Genomic DNA, 23953 nt, shown 5'->3' on the forward strand with positions numbered 1-23953 from the left:
AGCCGTGACGCGCTCCTCAGCCAGGCAGGAATACTACGCTCAGCTTAACCCAATTTATACAAATGGAAGTATTGATTACGCCGTAACGAATCATTAAAGAAATATACCGTTAACTGGAATATGTTGTTTCTTTACACATATGTTGGATTATGTAATTGGTTTGTCATGACAAACCAATAAAAAATCGCATCGCCGGCTTCGTGGCTGCGGCGCGGGTCCACGACCCTCCGTGCTCCGATCGCCAGCGGGGAGAATATGCTGCCGTGAGCGGCATCGCTGAGCTCTGGTGTCAGAAGCCAGAGACGGTCTTATTATGGGGCTTACGCCGAGAAGCAGTAACACAACAGTGAACACATAGTGCAATGCATCTGTCAGTCGTACTTAACTATGTGTTCACTGTTGTGTTACTGCTTCTCGGCGTAAGCCCCATAATAAGACCGTCTCTGGCTTCTGACACCAGAGCTCAGCGATGCCGCTCACGGCAGCATATTCTCCCCGCTGGCGATCGGAGCACGGAGGGTCGTGGACCCGCGCTGCAGCCGCGAAGCCGGCGATGCGATTTTTTTATTGGTTTGTCTGTCATGACAAACCAATTACATAATCCAACATATGTGTAAAGAAACAACATATTCCAGTTAACGGTACATTTTTTTAATGATTCGTTACGGCGTAATCAATACTTCCATTTGTATAAATTGGGTTAAGCTGAGCGTAGTATTCCTGCCTGGCTGAGGAGCGCGTCGCGGCTCATGCGCGCGCTCGGCCAATCAGAGCAATGCGGAAGGACAAGTGGGCTGCCGAAAGTATTCACGCCCCCGGGACATGACCTCTGCTCACGCTGCCTGGGAACACACACAGCCCGGTGCGTGGAGGACTGAAGTGAGATCAAGACGTTCTCTCTGTGTGTGCGGTTACACTTTGTTGTACAGCATTGTTACAGAAATAACCAGCACGCACGGAACTGACCTATAGGTACTTGTATTGATTTGATTTATATTTGAAATCTTTATTTCGAACATGTAAATACAAACAAGATAAAACAAAAACAAATCATTGATCTCTAGCAAGGAAATAGATTTATCTTTATAAAAAAAATAAAAAAGACAACATAACTCAATTTACATGTTCGAAAAGGAGTAGGAAGAAGTATACACTTATTTAATCCTACCCCTTTTCCACTACTCAAAATGAGTGTACTCATTTAGAACCTTACAAAACAAATATATATATATATATATATATATATATATATATATATATATATATGCAAAACATTAAAATATATATATGTACGGGCGGCGTCTATACCGATTTCCAGTTCTGCGTTTGCGTTCTGCGATCTGATTAGCCACTGATGTTTCTGGTCATGTGACATGTGCGCCAATCGCGTGACTCCTGTTTCTGCGCCTATTTCCGCCTCGAACAGCCTGCAAACTACCTAACGCCTAGTTTATCACTGGTTAAGCTTAGGCGACTCTTTTGAAGTTGGTTAAGGTTAGAGTTTGGAATCAGGGCTGGTGTTCTATCGCCCTGCTCTAAGACAAACTCTAACCTTAACCAACTTCGAAAGAGTGCCTAAGCTTAACCGGTGATAGAAACACGATTGGCGCAGATGTCACATGACCAGAAACGTCAGTGGCCAATCAGATCGCAGAACGCGGAACTGGAAATCGGTTGGTAAAAGTAATGACGCGTACGGGCGCCCAAGTGGCGAACCATGTAACGCGCTGCGTCGCGAAGTGGCCGACCCGGGTTCGATTCCCGGACCCGGCGTCCTTTGCCGAATGTCTTCCCCCCGCTCTGTCTCCCGTTCTTCCTCTCTCTCTCTCAACCGGACTGCCCGGTAGTACAAACAATAAAAAATCGACCAAAAAATATATATATGTACAACATGAAATAAATAAATACAAATTTCAATTGTATTAAGCGTAGAGTTTCTATTAAGAGTAGAAAAATACATTGGAACAATCCATATCCAATCTATATCCAATCCATATCTAAATCCATGAATGATGCATCTCACAGTGAGCCACTGTCCTAGAAGCCATTGATGAGGAACATTGTTGCTCAGCTGACAGAGTTGTACCCGTCCTGCTGTCTTGTTGTACAGAACTTGTAAGTCGCTTTGGATAAAAGCGTCAGCTAAAGGACTAAATGTAAATGTAAGAAGACTCCTCTTGAGTTTATTATATACATGTTGTGTTTCCTGAGCTGTTCCAGAGATCGTCAAAGCCTTGTTTTGATTTTGTAATAAAAATGTGTGAAAACGGCAGTTCTTGGCGTCGGCTGGTTGTTCTATACTGTAACTTACAGTGTTAAACATTTCATTCTTCAGTTTTCAATGAATTACAGGACCCGAGTGGGCTAGGAAGATCAGGACACAAAGGTCAGTGAATACCACGACCACAACCACAACGCCAGAGGGAGTTCCACAAATCATGTTCAACCCAGATTCGGCTAAAGGGACTAAACACGTTTCGCAATTATGCCACAACAATGTGGAACGCCCTACCCACAGGCGTAAAATAATGTGAATCCCTACCCACCTTCAAAACCGCTCTCAAAGAGCACCTACGGGAGGCTGCAATTCGAAACTGGCCCCCGGTAAATGTCCAAACCTCCACCCACCCAACCCCCTCCAATGTACAGTTTCTTCCCCCTCGAACGTATACTCTTTTAGAAACTCTGTCTCTTAAACTGTATATCTATGTAGTGTATGTCATAAATGTCATGATGAATAAAAAATGGGGGACCCTGATGTAAACAAGACGAAGGTCTTTCTCTGGTCTGCATCCCCTTAACTCATTCCCCGCCATCGACGAGTATACTCGTTATAGCGAGCCAATCGTTGGACGGCAACAACGAGTATACTCGTTATTAGGATCGTTGCTTCTTTTATTAGCTATTTCCATTCATAAATCATCCTGGAAGGCTGTGGTACTGTGTGGCAATGTGTCTGAGATCGCAATGGTCCAAATGCCGCCGCCTGGTGGTATGTGGCCGATGTCGCACTTCCTTTCTGACTCTGTGTATGTGGCTGTGCGTCATTGAAAGTCATCCGGGCAGAGTTTTCGCTTTCGGGACGCCGGATTCATTATGCTGTGGGGGGTTATGGCGTCGGCCAAATGGACATACGATCTAGCACAGGGGTAGGCAACCCTAGGCACGCGTGCCTGCATAGGCGCGTGGGGCATTTTCATAGGCACAGGGGGCAGCAGTAAAAAAATAAAATAAAAATATTATATATATATATATATTTTTTTTTAATAAATATTATAGTGAAATATTTTGCACTGTTGTCGCATTTATCTTGTTGAAATCCTCCCACAGGTTCTTTTTACTACCACATATTTAATTGAGACCCTTTATTGGTTTATTATTTCAATTTAGCTGGAAATACATTGCTACATCATTCAGTAACATTTGCAGAGCCTTATAACAAAAACATTATTACGGTCACCATTGTGACCAGTGGGATTAATCAACACATTTTATTATTTATTTTTCTATTTCATTGAACATTGCACATGTTAAAACTTTACTCAAAATGTGAGTATTACAAAGTCAACTTGTGTTCTTAAAACAATGACAATAAGCATAGTTTTATTAGGTTGAAATAATGTGGTTGTGTACTTATTTTGGATTGAAAACTGAAAATTCAATATTTTTAAGTTCTGGTAACTTATTATTATAATTTTTTTTACAGTTTAGTCTTGCGATCAATCAAAACTTATTTACACGATATACCTCACATTCACCCTCCATTCACATCCTGGTGTTCTCCATTAGGCCTGTAGGTGGAGCTATGCCAGCACACGATGGTGTGTGATGTGTCCAAAAATGAATGGGCAAATGTGAGTGAAATGGTCACACTGTATGCAGCTGTTTGTCTGCATTGCATTGCCCCCCCCCCCCCCCAACTCAGATTTAGGGTTGATACAACCATCATAATAATATTGTTAATAATAACAATAACAATAATGATGTAATAATGTAAAAAGTATCATTAAAAATACCTGATTATGAGAAAAAAATTACGATGCATCATGGAATATTGTTGAGGCACACTAGTTACAACTATATTTCAAACAGGCACTCCATGTCAAAAAGGTTGCTGACCCCTGATCTAGCAGATGGCAATAAAATAATTGGAATATTCTTTTTGGAATATCATCGGCCACAGGTAAGAGCAATTTAACATCAATTTCAGCTTGATTGTCCATTGTTTTCATAGCCATCGCCCTGATCAACATATGCTGTTGTACTAACAACTATATACTGTTATTGACGATCAATTAATCAGAAACGACCCCCCCCCCCCTTTCATGCATGCATGATGGAACATAATATACCGATCATATGCATTTGAATTTTTTATTGTAGCGTGTATAGGGACGAAATGCCAATGGATTAAGTATAATATGCGTTGAGGGCTATTACTAGCCTCCCAGGAATTACCCCAGATCACTCTCAAACCATACTTATATTCACCACGGTATAAAACGAGAATGTATGGATGGAAAAAATATTCCTTTTTCACATCTTGAATGATACTCGATGTCAAATGGGCCATATTATTGCATATATAGCTATAATAGTTAAAGGAACACTCTAACATTTGGGGAAATTCGCTTATTTGCCATCTACCCTGGAGTTAGACAAGAAGATACATACCTTTTTCTTCTCTATGCATGCAGTAGGAGTAGGAAGACGTTGGGAACTAGGCTAATTTGGAGGAACCTACTTCCAGTGACTGACGCTAAGCTAGGCTAACGGTGCGCGTCTTCCTACTCCTACTGCATGCACAGAGAAGAAAAAGGTATGTATCTTCTTGTCTAACTCCAGGGTAGATGGCAAATAAGCGAATTTCCCAAAATGTTGGAGTGTTCCTTTAAATAGTTATAGCCCTGCAAACAAGGTGAGCGACTCCCACCGTTTACAGCGGTGGCGGTAGCTACTACAGGATGAGGATAATAGCTGGCAGTCAATGTGTTAACAATTGTGTGTATTGAGCCGTACTGTATTGTACCCATTCTGCAATCTGTTAATAAAGTTTTCAATCAATCAATCGCATACTAAGTTAACTGAGGGATATGGCTGCCCGATGAAATAATTAAGGGTAAGATTTATACAGTTAAGAGCTTTTCTAACAGTGTTTCATTGGATGGGGGGAGGAGTGATTATTATGGAGCCCTCTGATGAATTAAATCCTTTTGAAGATCATAGGATTAATCTAGCATAGTGCCTTACCGTCTTCTACAGAGTCAGAAGATGGATAGATTTCCTCTCTGTGCGTGCAGTAGAAAGCTATTCGGCTCTTTTTCAAGGGTGATCTGGCCAAGAAGGCAAGCACAAATTAGGACAAAACATACATAACAATACACGTATACAGTAGACTACCATACAACCGATATTTTAAATGAAAAGTCAAATTATCGTGCGCCCTTCCTCATCTCTCTCTCTCTCTCTCACTCACTCACTCACTCACTCACGCAGTCACTCACACACTCGCACACTCACACACACACACACTCTCACACACACACACTCTCACACTTTGAGTCAGAAACAAACATAGTATCAATAATACACCTGAGTGAAGTCTAGTAAAAAAAATATTTAAAAGGTTTAAATATATATATATTTAAAAGAATTGTGCGTTAACTTTGACACCCTTAATAAAAAAACATACCAGTGCTGCAACCTGCGTGTAACCAGTGAAGTCCAACCAATTAGTGAATAGAGTGTACAGTGATGCGTCCTATAAGGTGAATTGGAGATAAATCTCAGAGCGGCGTGACAAAGCGGATCCATTATGTGCTGTATACTGTGGCAGTCAGGCCGTACACGACAATAAGGTAACGGTTACAAGGCTTGATACAGAAGTGCAAACAGCCAATCACAGCACACAGGCTAAAAACAGGCCAGATTTGCAGGCAGCCTCTTGCGGGCTGTAGACAAAATGAGAAAGGGTATCTGGCCCGCGGGCCGCTAGACCAATAAGGCCCACAGTACCGGATCTCGTTCCATCCAGGTGATATCAGACTCTAGTACAGTAATATGATGATGCTGCGTGTACTGTAGCTATAAGCCACCGCTGGAAGTTGAACAATAAAAGTTTTAAAAGCCCAAAAGAGCAATAACAGGAGGGATGGTGGTGCAATCACATTTATTATCCTCAAAGATGAAACGACCACATTCGTCTTTATGTGTGTGTGTGTGTGTGTCACCTTTTTGGACACTGACCTCATTAAAAAAAAAAAAAAAAAAAAAAAGAAGAGAAACGGGTTAATTTTTTATTTTTTCTCCCCCGATTTGCCTTACCCCTCCCCAATGTTTTACGATCTTTTGGGTGGACATTAAAAGGCCGGCGTGACAGGCTTCACATTGCCACTCTCCCCGCCGACGACACGGCAGCAGGAGTAGAGAAGGGAGAGAAACCGGAGCGAGTGAACACGCTCGCTGCTCTCCAACAAACACCTCAAGGAACTTCTGCTTTGGCCCGGATTCCACCGCCCTCCCCCTTCCTCCTCGACTCTTCCACGATGGCCACGCCGACGCCGTCCTGTCACCCCAACGCCACCGTCTGCTCGGGCCCGGACGCCGACTGCCTGGTGCCGCCCAGCGACTTCAACGCCATCCTGAGCACGGTGCTGAGCGTGGTGCTCACCGTCATGCTGGCCATGGTGATGTTCGCCATGGGCTGCACCGTGGACGCGCCCAAGCTGTGGGGCCACGTGAGGAGGCCCTGGGGCATCGTCATCGGCTTCCTCTGCCAGTTCGGCATCATGCCCTTCACCGCCTTCGCCCTGGCGCTGGCCTTCGACGTGCTGCCCGTGCAGGCCGTGGTCATCATCATCATGGGCTGCTGTCCGGGGGGGTCCAGCTCCAACATCATCTGCTACTGGCTGGACGGAGACATGGACCTCAGGTGAGGAGGGGGCCGGCCGGCGTTAACGCTGCTGTTTGACTTCACACTCGCATCAGGGCTTTTTTTTTATACCACCACCCCATTTTATTTAGGATATCTTTTTTTTGCGACCCCACACTTCACATGTATCGCGTCGTTTCAATGTGGAATTAAGCGATATCAAAATAAAATATTTATCATGCATATTTATTAGAACATTTTATTACAGCACTATGTTATCAATACACATTTATAAAACGAGGCATATTTAGCCTAAATATGTTGCCAGAACATAAAAAAGAATTACTTGCCAATGCCACCTACCCACGACCCCACTTTGGGTCGCGGCCCGTAGTTTTAGAACCGCTGCTCTAGAGCACATGTGGGCAGAGTACACCTCCAGCAGCTGGGCCCCTGAGTCTCTCTGGAGGGTGTTTAGGATGAATAGGGACGTACAGGCCCTCAACACGAGAGCCAGGGCCCTGAGTCTCTCTGGAGGGTGTTTAGGATGAATAGGGACGTACAGGCCCTCAACACGAGAGCCAGGGCCCATGAGTCTCTCTGGAGGGTGTTTAGGATGAATAGGGACGTACAGGCCCTCAACACGAGAGCCAGGGCCCCTGAGTCTCTCTGGAGGGTGTTTAGGATGAATAGGGACGTACAGGCCCTCAACACGAGAGCCAGGACCCCTGAGTCTCTCTGGAGGGTGTTTAGGATGAATAGGGACGTACAGGCCCTCAACACGAGAGCCAGGGCCCCTGAGTCTCTCTGGAGGGTGTTTAGGATGAATAGGGACGTACAGGCCCTCAACACGAGAGCCAGGGGCCCTGAGTCTCTCTGGAGGGTGTTTAGGATGAATAGGGACGTACAGGCCCTCAACACGAGAGCCAGGGCCCCTGAGTCTCTCTGGAGGGTGTTTAGGATGAATAGGGACGTACAGGCCCTCAACACGAGAGCCAGGGCCCCTGAGTCTCTCTGGAGGGTGTTTAGGATGAATAGGGACGTACAGGCCCTCAACACGAGAGCCAGGGCCCCTGAGTCTCTCTGGAGGGTGTTTAGGATGAATAGGGACGTACAGGCCCTCAACACGAGAGCCAGGGCCCCTGAGTCTCTCTGGAGGGTGTTTAGGATGAATAGGGACGTACAGGCCCTCAACACGAGAGCCAGGGCCCCTGAGTCTCTCTGGAGGGTGTTTAGGATGAATAGGGACGTACAGGCCCTCAACACGAGAGCCAGGGGCCCTGAGTCTCTCTGGAGGGTGTTTAGGATGAATAGGGACGTACAGGCCCTCAACACGAGAGCCAGGGGCCCTGAGTCTCTCTGGAGGGTGTTTAGGATGAATAGGGACGTACAGGCCCTCAACACGAGAGCCAGGGGCCCCTGAGTCTCTCTGGAGGGTGTTTAGGATGAATAGGGACGTACAGGCCCTCAACACGAGAGCCAGTATTGAGGACTTGTAACTGCCCCCGGTTTTCAACCAACCTGGGTAAATGCTCCTTTAAATGTTACTTGTCCTTATTGATTTTTGCTACGGGGCAGTCCGGGAGAGAGAGAGAGAGCGAGAGAGAGAGAGGAGGAATGGGAGATAGACCGCAGTGCTGTATGCGGTGCGCCACTCGGGCGCCCCGGGGTAAATGCTCCTTTAAGTACAGTGGAGCTTTAAACTGGAACAAACTTCCCTTGACCATTAAGAGCATCAGCAGTCGCTATCTTTTTAAGAAAAAGCTAAAAAAAAAAAAAAGAAAAAAAAAATCTGGCTCTTGTTGCAGTGTAGCATATTGCATTTTTATCTCGGGTAGCTATATTTATTTTATTTGTGTACCTGTGTCTGTTCTTTGTGATACTGAATGTCACATTTGTGCCTTGAGACCAAGGACCACAATGGAAACAAGTCTTGTGACTTTTATGACAGTGAAACTGAAATCTACTTTGTGTGGGTTTTTATAACTTGGCTTCAGTTTATCCAGACAGGACTGTTACGACCCTGGCTCAAAGTTACTTTACTCCACTGATCCACAACGGCAGTGGTGAGGTTAGGCTAGGGTTCCAAAAATCAAAAAGGGTTTAACCAAAATGGGCGACTGGCTATGACTGTCCCTGGCTGACTGGTTATTTGAGTGGCTGGTTAGCTGACTGTCTGGTTGTTAATGTGGCTGGTTAGCTGACTGTCTGGTTGTTAAAGGGGAACTATTTTACTATTTCTTTCACTATTTGGGCACTTTTACACAATTCCTGTGAGTCTATGGAACACCTCTGTAATATATATATTTTTTTTATTCATTGTTTTGTATTTCTAATCAAGTCCTCAAAAACAGCATTTTTCTACCTCAAGATCTCGAGCTGTTTTGAGCCTGGGCTCCTAAACCACTGTGCACCGTCGGCCCCGCCTGAACATTAACATGCAGCGGTGACTATATGACATCACATATAGGCACATTTTCAAACGACTCAGTTCAGTGAGGGTGAATATTGTGAGAGGAGAATTGGAAGAATGCGCCAATATGAGAATTTTGAGACATAGATCATATTAATATAAGTTCACATAGCTAGGAAACAATGCTAAACACTCAAAAAGGCCATTTATAAGATAGTTCCCCTTTAAGGTGACTGGCTAGCTGACTGTCTGGTTGTTAAGGTGACTGGCTAGCTGGCTGTCTGGTTGTTAAGGTGACTGGCTAGCTGGCTGTCTGGTTGTTATGGTGACTGGGAAGGGAAATCCTTGCTCTATTCAGCATCAAAATGTAAGGATGACCTTTTAGGTATTTTGAGTTATGACTGATATCTGATATTCTCCATTTTCATTGTATGAATGTAATACATGTCTATGGAACAGTCTGAAGGAGGCAATTTCCACCCTACACTGTAAAGCGTTTTGAGTGTCTAGAAAAGCGCTATAAAAATGCAATGAATTATTATTATTATATTATAATTAATTATGAATTATTATTGATACAGAAATACAGTCTGCAAAACAAAAGGTAGAGAGCACTGCAGTGACAAAGTGTCAATACTGTACCAATATTGAATGTGCAGTGTTTTGATGTTTTACCAGAGATTATTATAGTAAAATAATAATTATAAACTCATTGCTCCTCTCAGTATCAGCATGACAGCCTGCTCCTCCATCCTGGCCATGGGCATGATGCCCCTCTGTCTCCTCATCTACACCTCCGTCTGGACCTCCGTCGACACCATCCAGATCCCCTATCAGAGCATCGGTAAGAGACTCCAGATCCCCTATCAGCGCATCGGTAAGAGAGTCCAGATCCCCTATCAGAGCATCGGTAAGAGAGTCCAGATCCCCTATCAGAGCATCGGTAAGAGACTCCAGATCCCCTATCAGAGCATCGGTAAGAGAGTCCAGATCCCCTATCAGAGCATCGGTAAGAGAGTCCAGATCCCCTATCAGAGCATCGGTAAGAGAGTCCAGATCCCCTATCAGAGCATCGGTAAGAGACTCCAGATCCCCTATCAGAGCATCGGTAAGAGAGTCCAGATCCCCTATCAGAGCATCGGTAAGAGACTCCAGATCCCCTATCAGAGCATCGGTAAGAGAGTCCAGATCCCCTATCAGAGCATCGGTAAGAGAGTCCAGATCCCCTATCAGAGCATCGGTAAGAGACTCCAGATCCCCTATCAGAGCATCGGTAAGAGAGTCCAGATCCCCTATCAGAGCATCGGTAAGAGACTCCAGATCCCCTATCAGAGCATCGGTAAGAGACTCCAGATCCCCTATCAGAGCATCGGTAAGAGAGTCCAGATCCCCTATCAGAGCATCGGTAAGAGACTCCAGATCCCCTATCAGAGCATCGGTAAGAGAGGACACAAACACGTCCTAATGTCAGCGGAGGTCTCCGTTTGAAAAACATTGGTGACTTTAAAGGGGACATCTTTTAGCCCTTTTCAACAAATTGATGTAGGTCTTTGAGTTCCCTAAACATGTCTTTAAAGACGATACAGTTGATGATAGGTAATCTTTCAGACCCTACAAAGTGGATACTGACCTCATATTGTTCTTGCCTGGACCTCACCTTTTTAAAATATCTATTATTATTTGTATTAATTTCTTGCATTCCTTAGTTACAATGTTGGCGACACAGGAATTGAAACGTATTCTACTGTTGTACACAGAATGCTACTGTTGTACACTAGATAGTATGCTACTGTTGTACACTAGATAGTATGCTAGATATTATGCTACTGTTGTACACTAGATAGAAGCATCTGCTAGAAACCAAAAATGTCAATTGTAATCTAACTGAAAAAATGTAAATGTAAATGTAGATATACATTTTTATAATATCACTTTTTTTCTTCTTCATTCAATTATGCATTTCTATTAAAAACATTTATATAAAACACAATATATTTGTCTGACTAGATTAGAACCTAACCTCGTTCCCAGTTTTATCTCCTCCGTGAGATAAAGCCTGGTAAAGAACTACGGCCGAAAGTGTCTATGGGGTAGAATTTCCGGTGTATGTACTTCCCCTGGAAGCTGCCTCCGAACGGACCAAACCTTTCCCCGAATCCTGTCGGCAAACGAGCTAGAACGTCCCGGTCATGTAGTGAATTCTTCAGGCAAAGCCGTTGCAGTGGCTTAAACGAGGAAACATTGTGCACTTATGGATGTAGTATCCATGTGTATTTGTGAGCAGTCTTTTTTCCCCCACCATTATAATTGTTGTATAATGCTGTATTGTATGTATCTGTGTGTATGAGAGAGGGATATGTGCATGTGTGTTTGTGCATAATGTGGGGGTTTCTGTGTAGTTATCCTATATAGGTTTAAGAGGGGAGGTCGCTTATAAGCCCTTGGGCTTTTTGACCTTTCCTGCACATTTTAACTGTTATTTTTTTTACTTAATTTATTCCAGAATGTATGTTTGTAAGTGCAAATAACAATAAACAATGAACAATATTGTGCACTTCACACGTTTCTATAATTGTTTTGTCGAAACCGGAAAGCCTGTAGCCGGTGCTTCCTGTACTTCCGGTTACACACTTTAGGAGGCGTATTTACCCATAGATATATATAGAACACTAGATAGCTTAAGGCGGAGTCACCAGCGTCACTGAACCGCCGCCATCTTGGGAGGGTCAGCCTTGAGTGAGAGTGAGTGAGCTGCACAGACAAAAATACTCATAACTCGCTGAAATATTGACGGATTTACAAACGGGTTGGTTTGCTATAAACATCAAAGATGTAGTTATGATACTGCATACTTAAAATAAAATTTTAAAGATGTTTTTTTTTACGAACCGCTTGAATCATAGCCACGTTAATAATGCTTGTAATAAACCAAACCGTTTGTAAATCCGTCAATATTTCAGCGAGTTATGAGTATTTTTGTCTGTGCAGCTCACTCACTCTCACTCAAGGCTGACCCTCACAAGATGGCGGCGGTTCAGTGACGTCGCTCTCCATTGGCCGGCAGCGCGGGCAAGCTATCTAGTGTTCTATATATATCTATGGCTTTACCAGCCTAACTAGAACCTGCCCTCTGCCCTCTGCCCCCTGCCCTCTGCCCCTCCAGGCGTCACTCTGGTGGCCCTGCTCGTCCCCGTGGCTCTGGGCATGTACGTGAAACACAAGTGGCCCCAGGTCGCCCAGAAGATCCTCAAGGTCAGAACCCGCTCCTCTCACACATAACACACACACACACACACACACACACACACACACACACACACACACACACACACACACACACACACACACACACACACACACACACACACACACACACACACACACACACACACACACACACACACACACACTCACTCACACACACATGCACACACGCCCACCCACACACCCACACAATAATGGTGTATGAATGTGAAAAATGTGTTGTATATGATCTAGGGAATAGTCGACTAATCAATCGAAAGGAGCCGTAGTCGACTGCCAACCTCAAAAAAAAAAAAATAATAATAATTATAATATTTTTTTAATTTAAAATTTAAAAAAAATTGCATTATTTCCAAAAGCAAAGAGGCCTAGAAGCGTGGCTAACGCTAATGACGCGCATACCAGAGGCTAACTGCCTAAGAAAACAGGCACAGAGGCACTGAAAGAGGATTTCACCCATCTAATGAACACACTAGACAAATATCAAGATGTATCCATCAGAGGACAAGAAGCCTTCCGTCGACTCCTTCAGACATTAAGCACCCCCACAGCCCAAATGGAATGATACAAAAAAAGAATTGGGGCCGGCAAATTTTGGCCAATCAAAGTCGACTATACAAATCCTTAGCCTAATATGATCTATCCAGGAGCCAGCGATCTCTCTGTGTGCAGTTCTGTTCCGGGATATTGTCATTTACATATTGAAACAGGGCGGTACACTGGAACTGAGGAATATCAAAGGCTCCGTCGTTACTGTTGGAATAGAGAATGAAACCCACTTCTTACTTCACTGTACTCTTTGATAAAGTATCAAAACGTGTAGGCATGTCCCCAAGTACCCCAAGACAGCGACATCGTTAAATGGCTATTTGATAACCACATATTTGCAATATTATTATTATTATTTTTATTTAACCTTTATTTCACCAGGTAAGAAGCTTGAGCTCAAAGAGCTCTTTTTCGAGCAACACCTGACATAAAACAACAACAAACCACCATGCAGGACAGTAAATTAACATAGACAAAGGACAAAAAGATAAAGGTAAAAGGAGCAAGTAGGAGCCCTGGAGAGCAAATGCTTAACCTGCACACTCCCATATCGGTCATTAAAAGGTCAGTAATTAGTGTTTTAAAACTGTGCAAAGTAATAAAAGCCGGAGTTTAAGAGATTTTTGAAGTCCATTCCAGGTAAACGGAGCAGAGTACACAAAAGCCCTCTTCCCAAACTAGCTTAACTCTTTCAGCGCCGGCGGGTCTAGCCATCTTTGTTCCTACTGCACCATCGCTCTAAGAGATAGTGATGCGTGGCGGTGTTTGCAGGGCTATATCTATATTCTATATTATAGCTATGGAGACAATACTATGGCTCATCAACTATCCATCGTTCAACATGTGAAAAACTATACATTTGTCCTTGTATATGTTCGCCTGTTATCCCGTGGTGAATATTGTATAGTTTAGGAGTGATCTGGGCTAATTCCTGAAAAGCTGAGTTATAGGGCGCTACGTGAATTCTGCTATACGCGTTGGCGTTTCTCGCCTGGACACGCTACTATTTCCAAATCAAATGTATATAATAGGTATTATGTTTCATCATGAATGCATGAAAGGGGGGGGGGGGTGTTTTTTGATGCTTTGATAGCCAGTAACAGCATTTGTTTTGAACACCACACAGGCTGATCAGCTGGATTGATATGAAAACATTGTAGGATCAAGGTGAAATTGATGTCATATAGTCCTTACCTTTGATCGGGGTTATTCCAAAAAGAATATTCCAAATGTCTGATCGCGATTTCCAGTATTGGTGTCCATCGTGTCCCCAACATAATCCGGCACAACACACGCATCGGGGGCATTGGACGCGTTTCAATGTGATCGGGTGAACCACTAGACTTGCCTGAAACCAAAATACTGCGCCCGGAGGGAATTAAATGTAACACCGGGTGTGAAAAAAAGGTTTCAAAGGGTGGGCGATACTGCCACCTAGCAGGATGCAGCCGGTATTGCACTCTAGCGATCTCAGAATGATTCCCTATGGTAACCCAGAGGTCTGTGTGCCTGAAATGAATAAAAAAAAAACGAATAAAAGAAATAACGATCCAAAAAACGTACACAGTGTATATACGTTTATGGCGCTGAACGGTTGGCGAGCAAACACGTAATCACGTATATATACGTGGTTGGCCGGGAATGAGTTAACAGTCCAAGTAATGCTTATAGAGGAAGATGTACCAATGGTGAAGCCTACGATCAGACAGGGACAGCCAACCTACCTTCTTGTACGAGATGCAGAGATGAGTGAGATCTACAGCCAGTAATGAATCTTAGCGCACCATGATAAGTGGCATCCAGCATAAGCAACGAGGTAGAACAGGCATTCATAATACAACACGTCACCATAATCCAGTACCGAATATCCAACTATATCCATTGAGACCTGGAACAGGGGAAGGAGTAACTTGTGCACAGTAGAGGGATCCTCTCCCTCTCTCTATCTCTCTCTCCCTCTCTCTATCTATCTCTCTCCCTCTCTCTCTCCCTCTCTCTATCTCTCTCTCTCCCTCTCTCTCTCCCTCTCTCTATCTCTCTCCATCTCTCTCTCTCTCTCCCCTGCTGAACTCTTTGTTTTGTCATCTGTTTAGTAGTTTAGATTTTTTTTAATCGTATTTATTATTATTTTTTGTTTGTTTGTTTTATCTGTATCTCTTATTTGTATTTATTCTATTTCGTTTTTCATTTGAGTGTCCGCGTGATGGCAGAACGTTTTCATAATTGTATTCCCAGTGGCAACTAAAGCAAGCAAGTTCAAGTTCTTTATTTAGTCAAATACACAACAATACAGGGGCATTGCAGGTAATGAAATGTTTGTGTTTCGAGCTCAGACTCAACAGTGCACAATTAAGAAACAATGAATACAAGAATGGTAACAAATTACAATAAGTAGTAGCAGTAAGATAAAATATTAAATGAGATAAGATGAAATAATTAATTCAGTCAATTATTTACAGAAAGTGTCTTGTGTGTAGTGTATGTGCATGTTAACTCAATCAGCGCCAGAGGGCGCTGTGTAATGTGTGGTTAAAAGGCCAGCGTTCTAAAGTATAGGAATACGTGGCGGTGTTTGCAGGGCTATAACTATATTCTATATTATAGCTATGGATACAATACTATTGCCCATTTGACATCGAGTATCTATTGTTCAATATGTGAAAAAGAAAGAAAACGTTCATCCATACACTTCCATTTTATACCGTGGTGAATATAAGTATGGTTTTAGAGTGGTCTAGGGTAATTCATGGGAGGCTGGTAATAGCCCCCAACGTGTATTATACTAAATGCATTGGCGTTCCGTCCCTACACACGCTACAATTAAAAAATCAAATGCATATGATAGGTATTATGTTCCATCATGAATGCATGAAAGGGTGGGGGGGGGGGTCGTTTTTTGATACTTTGATCGTCACCAACGGAATACGTTATAGACTAGCGTTACACACATACACTCGGATCGCAATTAAGGCATGCTTTGATCAATGCAAGATTGATATCATATAGCCCTTACCTTGACTAGGATGTGCCCCAAAAAGAATATTCCAATTATCTGATCGCGAGTCCCAGTATTGGTGTCGATCATGTCGCCAACATAATCCGCCATACATCATTCATCTGGAGCATTTGACGCTCCTCAGGCCGACCGGGACAACCGCTCCTCTTGCCCGACATGGAAAAGTCCATCCGGATCAATATAATCGACGCACAGCCCAAGACACAGAGTTTCAAAGGGTGCTCGATACCGCCGCCTGGTAGGATGCGGCCGGTATTGCACTTTTGGGATCTCAGACTCATTCCCTATGATGACACCAGGCTCCCTGGATGGATAATGAATGGAAATATCGAATAAAAGAAAAAAAACTGCCAAAACCCGACTATACTCTGGTCTGGCGCTGAACGTTCGGCGCGTTAACCCGACTATCATCGGGTCTGGCGCAGAATGAATTAAGGTGCAGTGCAGGTGTGTGTGTGTGTGTGTGTGTGTGTGTGTGTGTGTGTGTGTGTGTTCAATAACAATAAGTAGTAGTAGTAAGATGAAATAAAATAAAATATAAAATGAAGTAAGATCAAATAGTAAATGGTTCTACTCTTGTCCAGTAGATGCCAGCGGTGGGATGGGTGCTCAGGGAGACTGAGGGTGTAGATTAACAGTGTGTACACATTAATCTGTTGTTTCTGTTTAGGTGCGCTCCATCGTGGGTTTACAGTGTAATCTGTTGTTTCTGTTCAGGTGCGCTCCATCGTGGGTTTACAGTGTAATCTGTTGTCTCTGTTCAGGTGCGCTCCATCGTGGGTTTACAGTGTAATCTGTTGTTTCTGTTCAGGTGGGCTATAACGTGGGTTTACAGTGTAATCTGTTGTTTCTATTCAGGTGGGCTCCATCGTGGGTTTATAGTGTAATCTGTTGTTTCTGTTCAGGTGGGCTATAACGTGGGTTTACAGTGTAATCTGTTGTTTCTGTTCAGGTGCGCTCCATCGTGGGTTTACAGTGTAATCTGTTGTTTCTGTTCAGGTGGGCTCCATCGTGGGTTTACAGTGTAATCTGTTGTTTCTGTTCAGGTGGGCTCCATCGTGGGCTTCGCCCTCATCATCATCATCGCCGTGGTCGGTGGCGTCCTCTACCAGTCCTCCTGGACCATCGCTCCCTCGCTCTGGATCATCGGAGCCATCTACCCCTTCGTGGGCTTCGGCCTGGGCTTCCTCTTGGCCCGCTTCGTCGGCCAGCCCTGGTTCAGGTACGACCACAACCACATTTAACACATTCTGCGCCATTAACAAGTTAACTCGTTATTGGCCGCCAATCGCTGAGCGCCAACAACGAGTTAACTCGTTTTTATGATCGTTATTTCCTTTATTCACTATTGGCATTCATAATTCCTCCAGAAAGGCTCCGGGAGCCAGCTGGACCCTGTCTCATATTTCAACGCCTCAATACTGCCGCCTGGTGGATTTCGGGCAAGTTGCACTCCACTCTAAACCGGATGTGGCGCTCTGTGCATCGGGGAAAATGTTCCGGCGAGCTATCTTGTTATGGTGATCCAGACAAACACTTGAGTGCATTGGATCGCTTTCGAGACGCAAGAATCAATATGCTTTCGGCGTTTATTGCGTCATACAAACGTAAAATGGATCTAGCAGATTGAAATCAAATAATTGGAATCTTTCTTCTCCAGACTCATCCGCCACAGGTAAGAGGAATCTAACGTTAATTCCAGCTCGATTGTCCATTTATTTCATTGCAATCCATCTGATCAACGTATGATGTCGTACTAAAGAAAGCCGTTACTGACAATCATAAACGCCCCCCCCCCCCCCCCTTTCCTTCACGCATGATGGAGCATAATGTATACAGAGCATATGCATTTGAATTTTTTAATATAGCGTGTATAAGAACGAAACGCCAATCGATAATGTATAATATGCGTCAGGGCCTATAACTCGCGTTCTAGGAATTACTGCTCTACAGTCCAAAAACATACTTATATTCACGACGGTACTAACACGACAATGTATGAATGGAAAAATATAACGTTCCCACATCCGGAACGATAGATACCCGATGTTGAATGGGCCATAGTAATGTCGATATAGCTATAATATTTAAAAACGTATAGCCCTGCAAAGAAGGTGAGCGACTCCATAGGCTTACAGCACTGGCAGAGAGTGGTATAAGATGGGCAAACTGCGTGGCACAGAATGTGTTAATGGATCAGATTTTTTATAAGTTCTTTTTTAATACTTGGGGGGCTTGTCAGGTTGCCCTCCCAGTGTGAATCATGAAGACCATACAGATAAAATAACTAAAGTACAAAATGCAACAAAATGCAAATATGTATATGTTAACATACAAAACAACCATAAAATGGGACCGTTTTTAAAACGGCTGCTTGCAATCGCTATAAGGTCTCAAGGGTGTGTCCCCCCCCCCCCCCCAATTCAAATTACTTCTTTCATAGTTATTTTCCTTAATATTCTTGCCAGTATGGCTTCTGAAATGGTTATTAAATTATATTCACAGTGGTCTTACAAAGGTCTTATGAAGTATTAAACTTTAACCTGCAGGAACTCTGACATTATACAAGTGCAATGGCAGTGCGATGTTTCTTCTTCAACCCTCCCCACATTGTGCAAGCATGAAAGATGAACATAAAGAATATAAATACAATTATTACAATGTACGAGGAGGTAACTATAGGAGGGATATGCAAAAGGTCTTGAGATTTTAATTGCCTTGTGTAAGTTTACAGTAAAACAATCGTAATCCTAATCTAAATGTCCATTTTAAGTGGATAATAAAGTTTTTATTGTATTGTAAATTGTTTCCCAATGCTGAAATAACTTGTCAGTGCAGGTGTACATCGTGGTCATTTCCGTCGGTACTGACAGCGTGGCTTGAGAATCAGCATCAGAATCTTCTTTGCCAAGTGGTTTACACATACAAGGAATTCGATTTGGTCGGTTTTGGTGCGACATTAACAAACAGACAATTGCGGTAGAATAAAAAAAAAAAAAGTAGAATCAAATCAAATGGAATATAAACTAAATTAAATTAGAAGCACAATAGAATAAAATATAATTATAAAGGGCTGTACGATTGTGGACGATGTGGTCAAGTATATACACTAATTAGAATACAAATAACCATACAGTGGTGGAACTTCAAGGTGGAAGGAGAAAGGAAGGAGCGTTGGCTCTTTGTGTCGACGGGGGAGACTCAGAGCGCTGGAATGTTCCTCCATTGTTACACGTGAACCTTCAGAGTATCCTGCAACCCCATCATGTTATTAGCTGACATTCAATGGCAGCCATTTTACAGGAACACGCCAACATTATCTCCAGAGTCAGACAAGAAGATTAGATACCAATTTCCTCTCTGTGCGTTCAGTAGAAAGCTACCCAGCTGCAAGCTAGCCTAGCTGATTAGAAAACAAGTATTTTTGACCAACATCCTAGCTGGAGTTTATAACATGTAGACCACTTATTGTAAAATAAGTGGTTTGTATGTTAAAATAATAGCTCTATACTCCGACAAGTGTTTGGTCAGTAACATGAGTCTCCCAGTCCCTCCACTCTGCAGTAAACACAAAATAAATGTTCTTGTATCCTGTTCCCACTTCATCCATTCAGGAGAGAGAACTGTGTTTTAGGCAAATGTGTAAAATAATCTGCCAGTGCGGTAAGCAAATTTGACTTGGCAAGATGTCTTGAAATAAGTCAAAGATATCTAGAGTTCTCTCTCCTGATTGGATAAAGTGGGGAACGGGATACCAGAAAATGTCTTCTCTAAAAGTGTTTACATCATCTTTAAGCACACACCCTAAATAAACCCACTGACCCACTGCTTTAATAGTTTGTTGTGTCTGGTGTGTCCAGGTGTCGCACCATCGCCCTGGAGACGGGCTTCCAGAACGCCCAGCTGTGCAGCACCATCGTGCAGCTGTCCTTCTCCGCCGCCGAGCTGGAGGTCATGTTCGCCTTCCCCCTCATCTACAGCATCTTCCAGCTGGCGGCGGCTGTCATCGCCGTGGGAGGTGAGCGCGCTCATGGAAACCGGAGAGAGTTTAACCGACGGCGACCGTCGGTTGTGTGATAGTAAAGGGTTAACCTTCTGTCGTGTGGCAGTGAAAAGGGTTAAGCGGCTGTCGTGCGGCAGTGAAAGGGTTAACCTTCTGTGTGTCGTCGCGGTGAAAGGGTTAACCGTTTTGGTAGTGCAGCGGTGAAAGGGTTAAGGAATGCGTGTGGTCAAATCGTCTTGGTTGATGTACAAATAAATGTATTTGTTAAAAAACATGGTAAATCAATGGAATACAAATTAGTTTATGAGTTTGGTAGAAGGACTTGACATTCTCGGGGCGGGGGAAGGGATTGACCAGGTGGTACAGGAAGTAGGGGAGTACAGGGAGGTGGTGAGGGGCATTGATATATGTAAGGGATAATGTATAGCTACGAGGTCATTGTCGCAAAATAATTGACCGACACGGAGTTTAAAATACCGAGGCGCCGCGCCGAGGTGTTCTAAGCGTCAGTGAAGGTCAATTATTTTGCGACAATGATCGAGTATAGCTATACATTATCCCGCTTATTACATGGCTAACTTACTAACAATATACCTAATTTATTTTACATCGACAAGACGAGATCAAATGCAGACGCAGTTCTGTTCTGGCTCCGCTGTCATCGTCACACACACTCCGCTGTCAGTGCAGCCAGCAGGTGTGTCTGATTGGCTGCACTGATGCAGTGTGTCAGTGGCCTTGATTGCGAACAGCTGCGCACAGCGGCCATTATTGTTCGGCAGAGGTCTGTTATCGAGTAATAACGGACCTCTGACGAGCGCTATTGACCAATCACAAGCAAGCATTTCGGCGAATGTGAAAACGCCATGTAATAAAGATATATAAACACTAGATGGCTCAAGGCGGAGTCTCCCGCGTAGTTCAAAAGGACTAGAATGAGGGTCCAGGATGGGGGAAGGGGGGTGTTAACCTCTTAAACTGCGCCCCCAAAAGTGGTTGCATACTTTTCTTGCAAACCAAAACAACATACTTTATCCTTATAGCACATGCATGAGCCTGGTCTCTTTTGAAATATGACATTCTGAGGTTTCTGATTCCAGAAAGAAAATTCACTTTTAGTGCTAATGAAATAGAGTAACATAGGTCTGAACTTGAGTTGTAGAAAAACGTGTTAGTCAAGTTTTTCTGTAGTAGTTAGTAGTCCAGACGTAGTATTTCCCCATAGCCTGGAGCCTTATGTAGTACATGTCCAAATTTCATAAAGATCCATTCAGAAATGAGTGATTGGGAGTGATTTTGGTAAACTGTGTACAAAAGAAAAACTCAGTTTTCTCATAGACTTCAATTCATTCGGCTGTTTTTCTCTTCCTGTTTTCGCTCGTTAGTGTTTCACCTAGATCAGTGGTTCTCAAACTTTTTACACCAAGTACCACCTGAGAACGTAGCTGGCTCTCCAAGTACCACCATATGACCGGCGTTAAAATAGTCTATTCAGCTATGCACAGTTCACGCAGGAGGCAAATGTATTCCTAATACCATTATTTATTGTTAACTTTTGTCAGACACAGCCACAATGTACAAAGGGGTAGTACTAGAACTAGCAAACTCTTCCACACAACTCATACAATGCAAGGGGCATTGCGAACATAATAACTAACATTCTCACATAGCAAGTGAGAAAATTAAGAACAACTGTATTTCAGCAAATGTACTTAATTCTCTCTCTCTCTCTCTCTCTCTCTCTCACACAGCAAGCAATTGTCCTTCATTCTCTCTCTCACACACACACACACACACACACACACACACACACACACACACACACACACACACACACACACACACACACACACACACACACACACACACACACACAATTATTTTGTTACAAAAACAAAATTTCCTGCATTCTGGTGCAGGAATTTTTGAAATGTTACCCTTTAAATGCCAGTGTTTGTGATGGGCATCACAAATTATTGTAAAAAAGAAAATAAAACACATTCAATACATTTTTGAATTTTACCCTTTAAATGCCAGTTTGTGTGATGGCATCACAAATTATTGTTAAAAAAAACACACAAAGTAAAATATTTTCAATATTTTAAAGTACATTTTTCTGGGGGGGATTATTACAGGCTAGGCATGTGTCAATGATTAGCAACAACACAGATTTTGGTGGATTTTTTGTAATGTCAGATTTAACCAACTCTTTTCAGAAAAGTGGGAGTATTTCATTTTTTATGACATTACAAAAAAAAAAGAAAAAAATGGTTACGATCAGGACTGAAGTTGAATTAAAGATGTATGACTGTTTAGACTGCATTACTCTCTGTCAGTGATCTCCTGGTTGTTCCCCACTTAGGTTATCTAACTATCGCGCTGCCGCAACCAGAAACACTGGCCTGGCCTGTTTCTAAGTTCAGTGGCCTGACTGCAAAAAAAAAATTAAAATCACCAGTGTTTCGTACGCGTACCACAGTTTGAGAACCACTGACCTAGATGCCTGATTCATACATCCCCAGGTGGGGTATCATTGGAAAGCCACACTCATTGGCTACAACCCTCCACAATCATTTTCGAGATCGCCAAATGATTGACGGAACTAGAGCCCCAAGAGTCGGGAGTGGTATTTTGCGCAATACAGTGTACTTTGCACAAGCCTCAAATACCGGCATGTAACTCGAGAACCGCTGAACGGATTTTGCCACCTAAAAGGGCTATCAACACGCAACAAATAAGCCTTCAATTCGATATATATTTATATTGTATTACAAAATATGCACACCTTTTTCTCTGAAATGTAATGGAGTAAAAGTACAAAGTATACAAACCTAATAATACTCGAGTAAAGTACAAATCCCCCAAAACAGTACTTAAGTATTGTAACAAAGTACAATTACTCAAGTACTTTACACCCCTGTATATATGTGTAGATCAACGGGATTAACGAAGCCCCTTTTCCGTCCCTACTCCAGGTTACCAGTTATACAAAAAGTGCAGCGGTGGAGGCTCGTCCGAGGGGGACAGCGAGTCGGCGTCGTCGGCGGAAGGGGAACTCGACGTGGTCAAAGAGAAGCCGGCCTTCGCCCTGGACAATGTCGGCTTCGAGCGCGACGAGAACGGGAACACGGAAGAGAAGGCTAAGAGAACACAAACCCAGCTGTGAAGAGCCACCCACTGACCCACGAGGCAATGGAGGGCAGTCAGTCTACGCCGATGAGCTGCGTCTTCAAAACTCAAATCTACAGATACACACACACTGAACTCTGCAGACCGGAGGTGCGCGGTACAGATTCCCTGAAGCTGCTCCTTTGTCAGAAAGAAATGGGAAGAAGTAGGAGCCTGCCGTAGGTTGTGAGTTCTGTGCCCTAACAGCACGTCATATTTATATATATTTTTTACAGTAGTGAATTAAGTGGTGAAAAGATCTGGAGAAGGGAGAGGGGCCGACTTAACACAATCTGAGATAGTTTAGTTTCACTTTATTGACCACAGTGTGGAAATGTGTCTTTGGTCTCACCACCATTGAACAAACAAATAAAACAACAATGACAATGACATACATACATTATACATACATCTGTAATGGAAAAGTGCAGAGATGTAGGAATACTATATATATATATATATACATCAACAAGGACCGGGTCTAAGGTTGTTGAGTTTATGTAAAAGGTGGAGGCGTTGATTGCATGATTTAAATATGTGGCCGCTATTCTTATTGAAGTTAAGATCGCTATCGATGTACCTGCCAAGATATTTAAGATGATCCACTTTCTCCGTCGTTTGTCCGTTGATCATGAGAGGCTGCACTGAGGTGCTGTTATATATGACAAG

At 43.2% G+C, this 23953-nt stretch overlaps 1 protein-coding gene across 1 annotated transcript; it reads left to right on the top strand.

Moving 5' to 3' along the window:
- Positions 1 to 6545: 6545 nt before the first annotated feature.
- Positions 6546 to 23282, top strand: slc10a2 (solute carrier family 10 member 2; the record flags this gene model as incomplete). The annotated part of the gene is made up of 6 exons (XM_084314138.1): positions 6546 to 6931; positions 10010 to 10128; positions 12448 to 12536; positions 17160 to 17335; positions 19974 to 20131; positions 23092 to 23282. 6 exons carry the CDS (start codon positions 6546 to 6548, stop codon positions 23280 to 23282), a joined length of 1119 nt encoding a protein of 372 aa, XP_084170264.1.
- Positions 23283 to 23953: the final 671 nt, after the last annotated feature.

This window comes from Notolepis coatsorum, assembly GCF_963971535.1.
Source record: "Notolepis coatsorum genome assembly, chromosome: 5".
NCBI classification, from domain to species: domain Eukaryota; kingdom Metazoa; phylum Chordata; class Actinopteri; order Aulopiformes; family Paralepididae; genus Notolepis; species Notolepis coatsorum.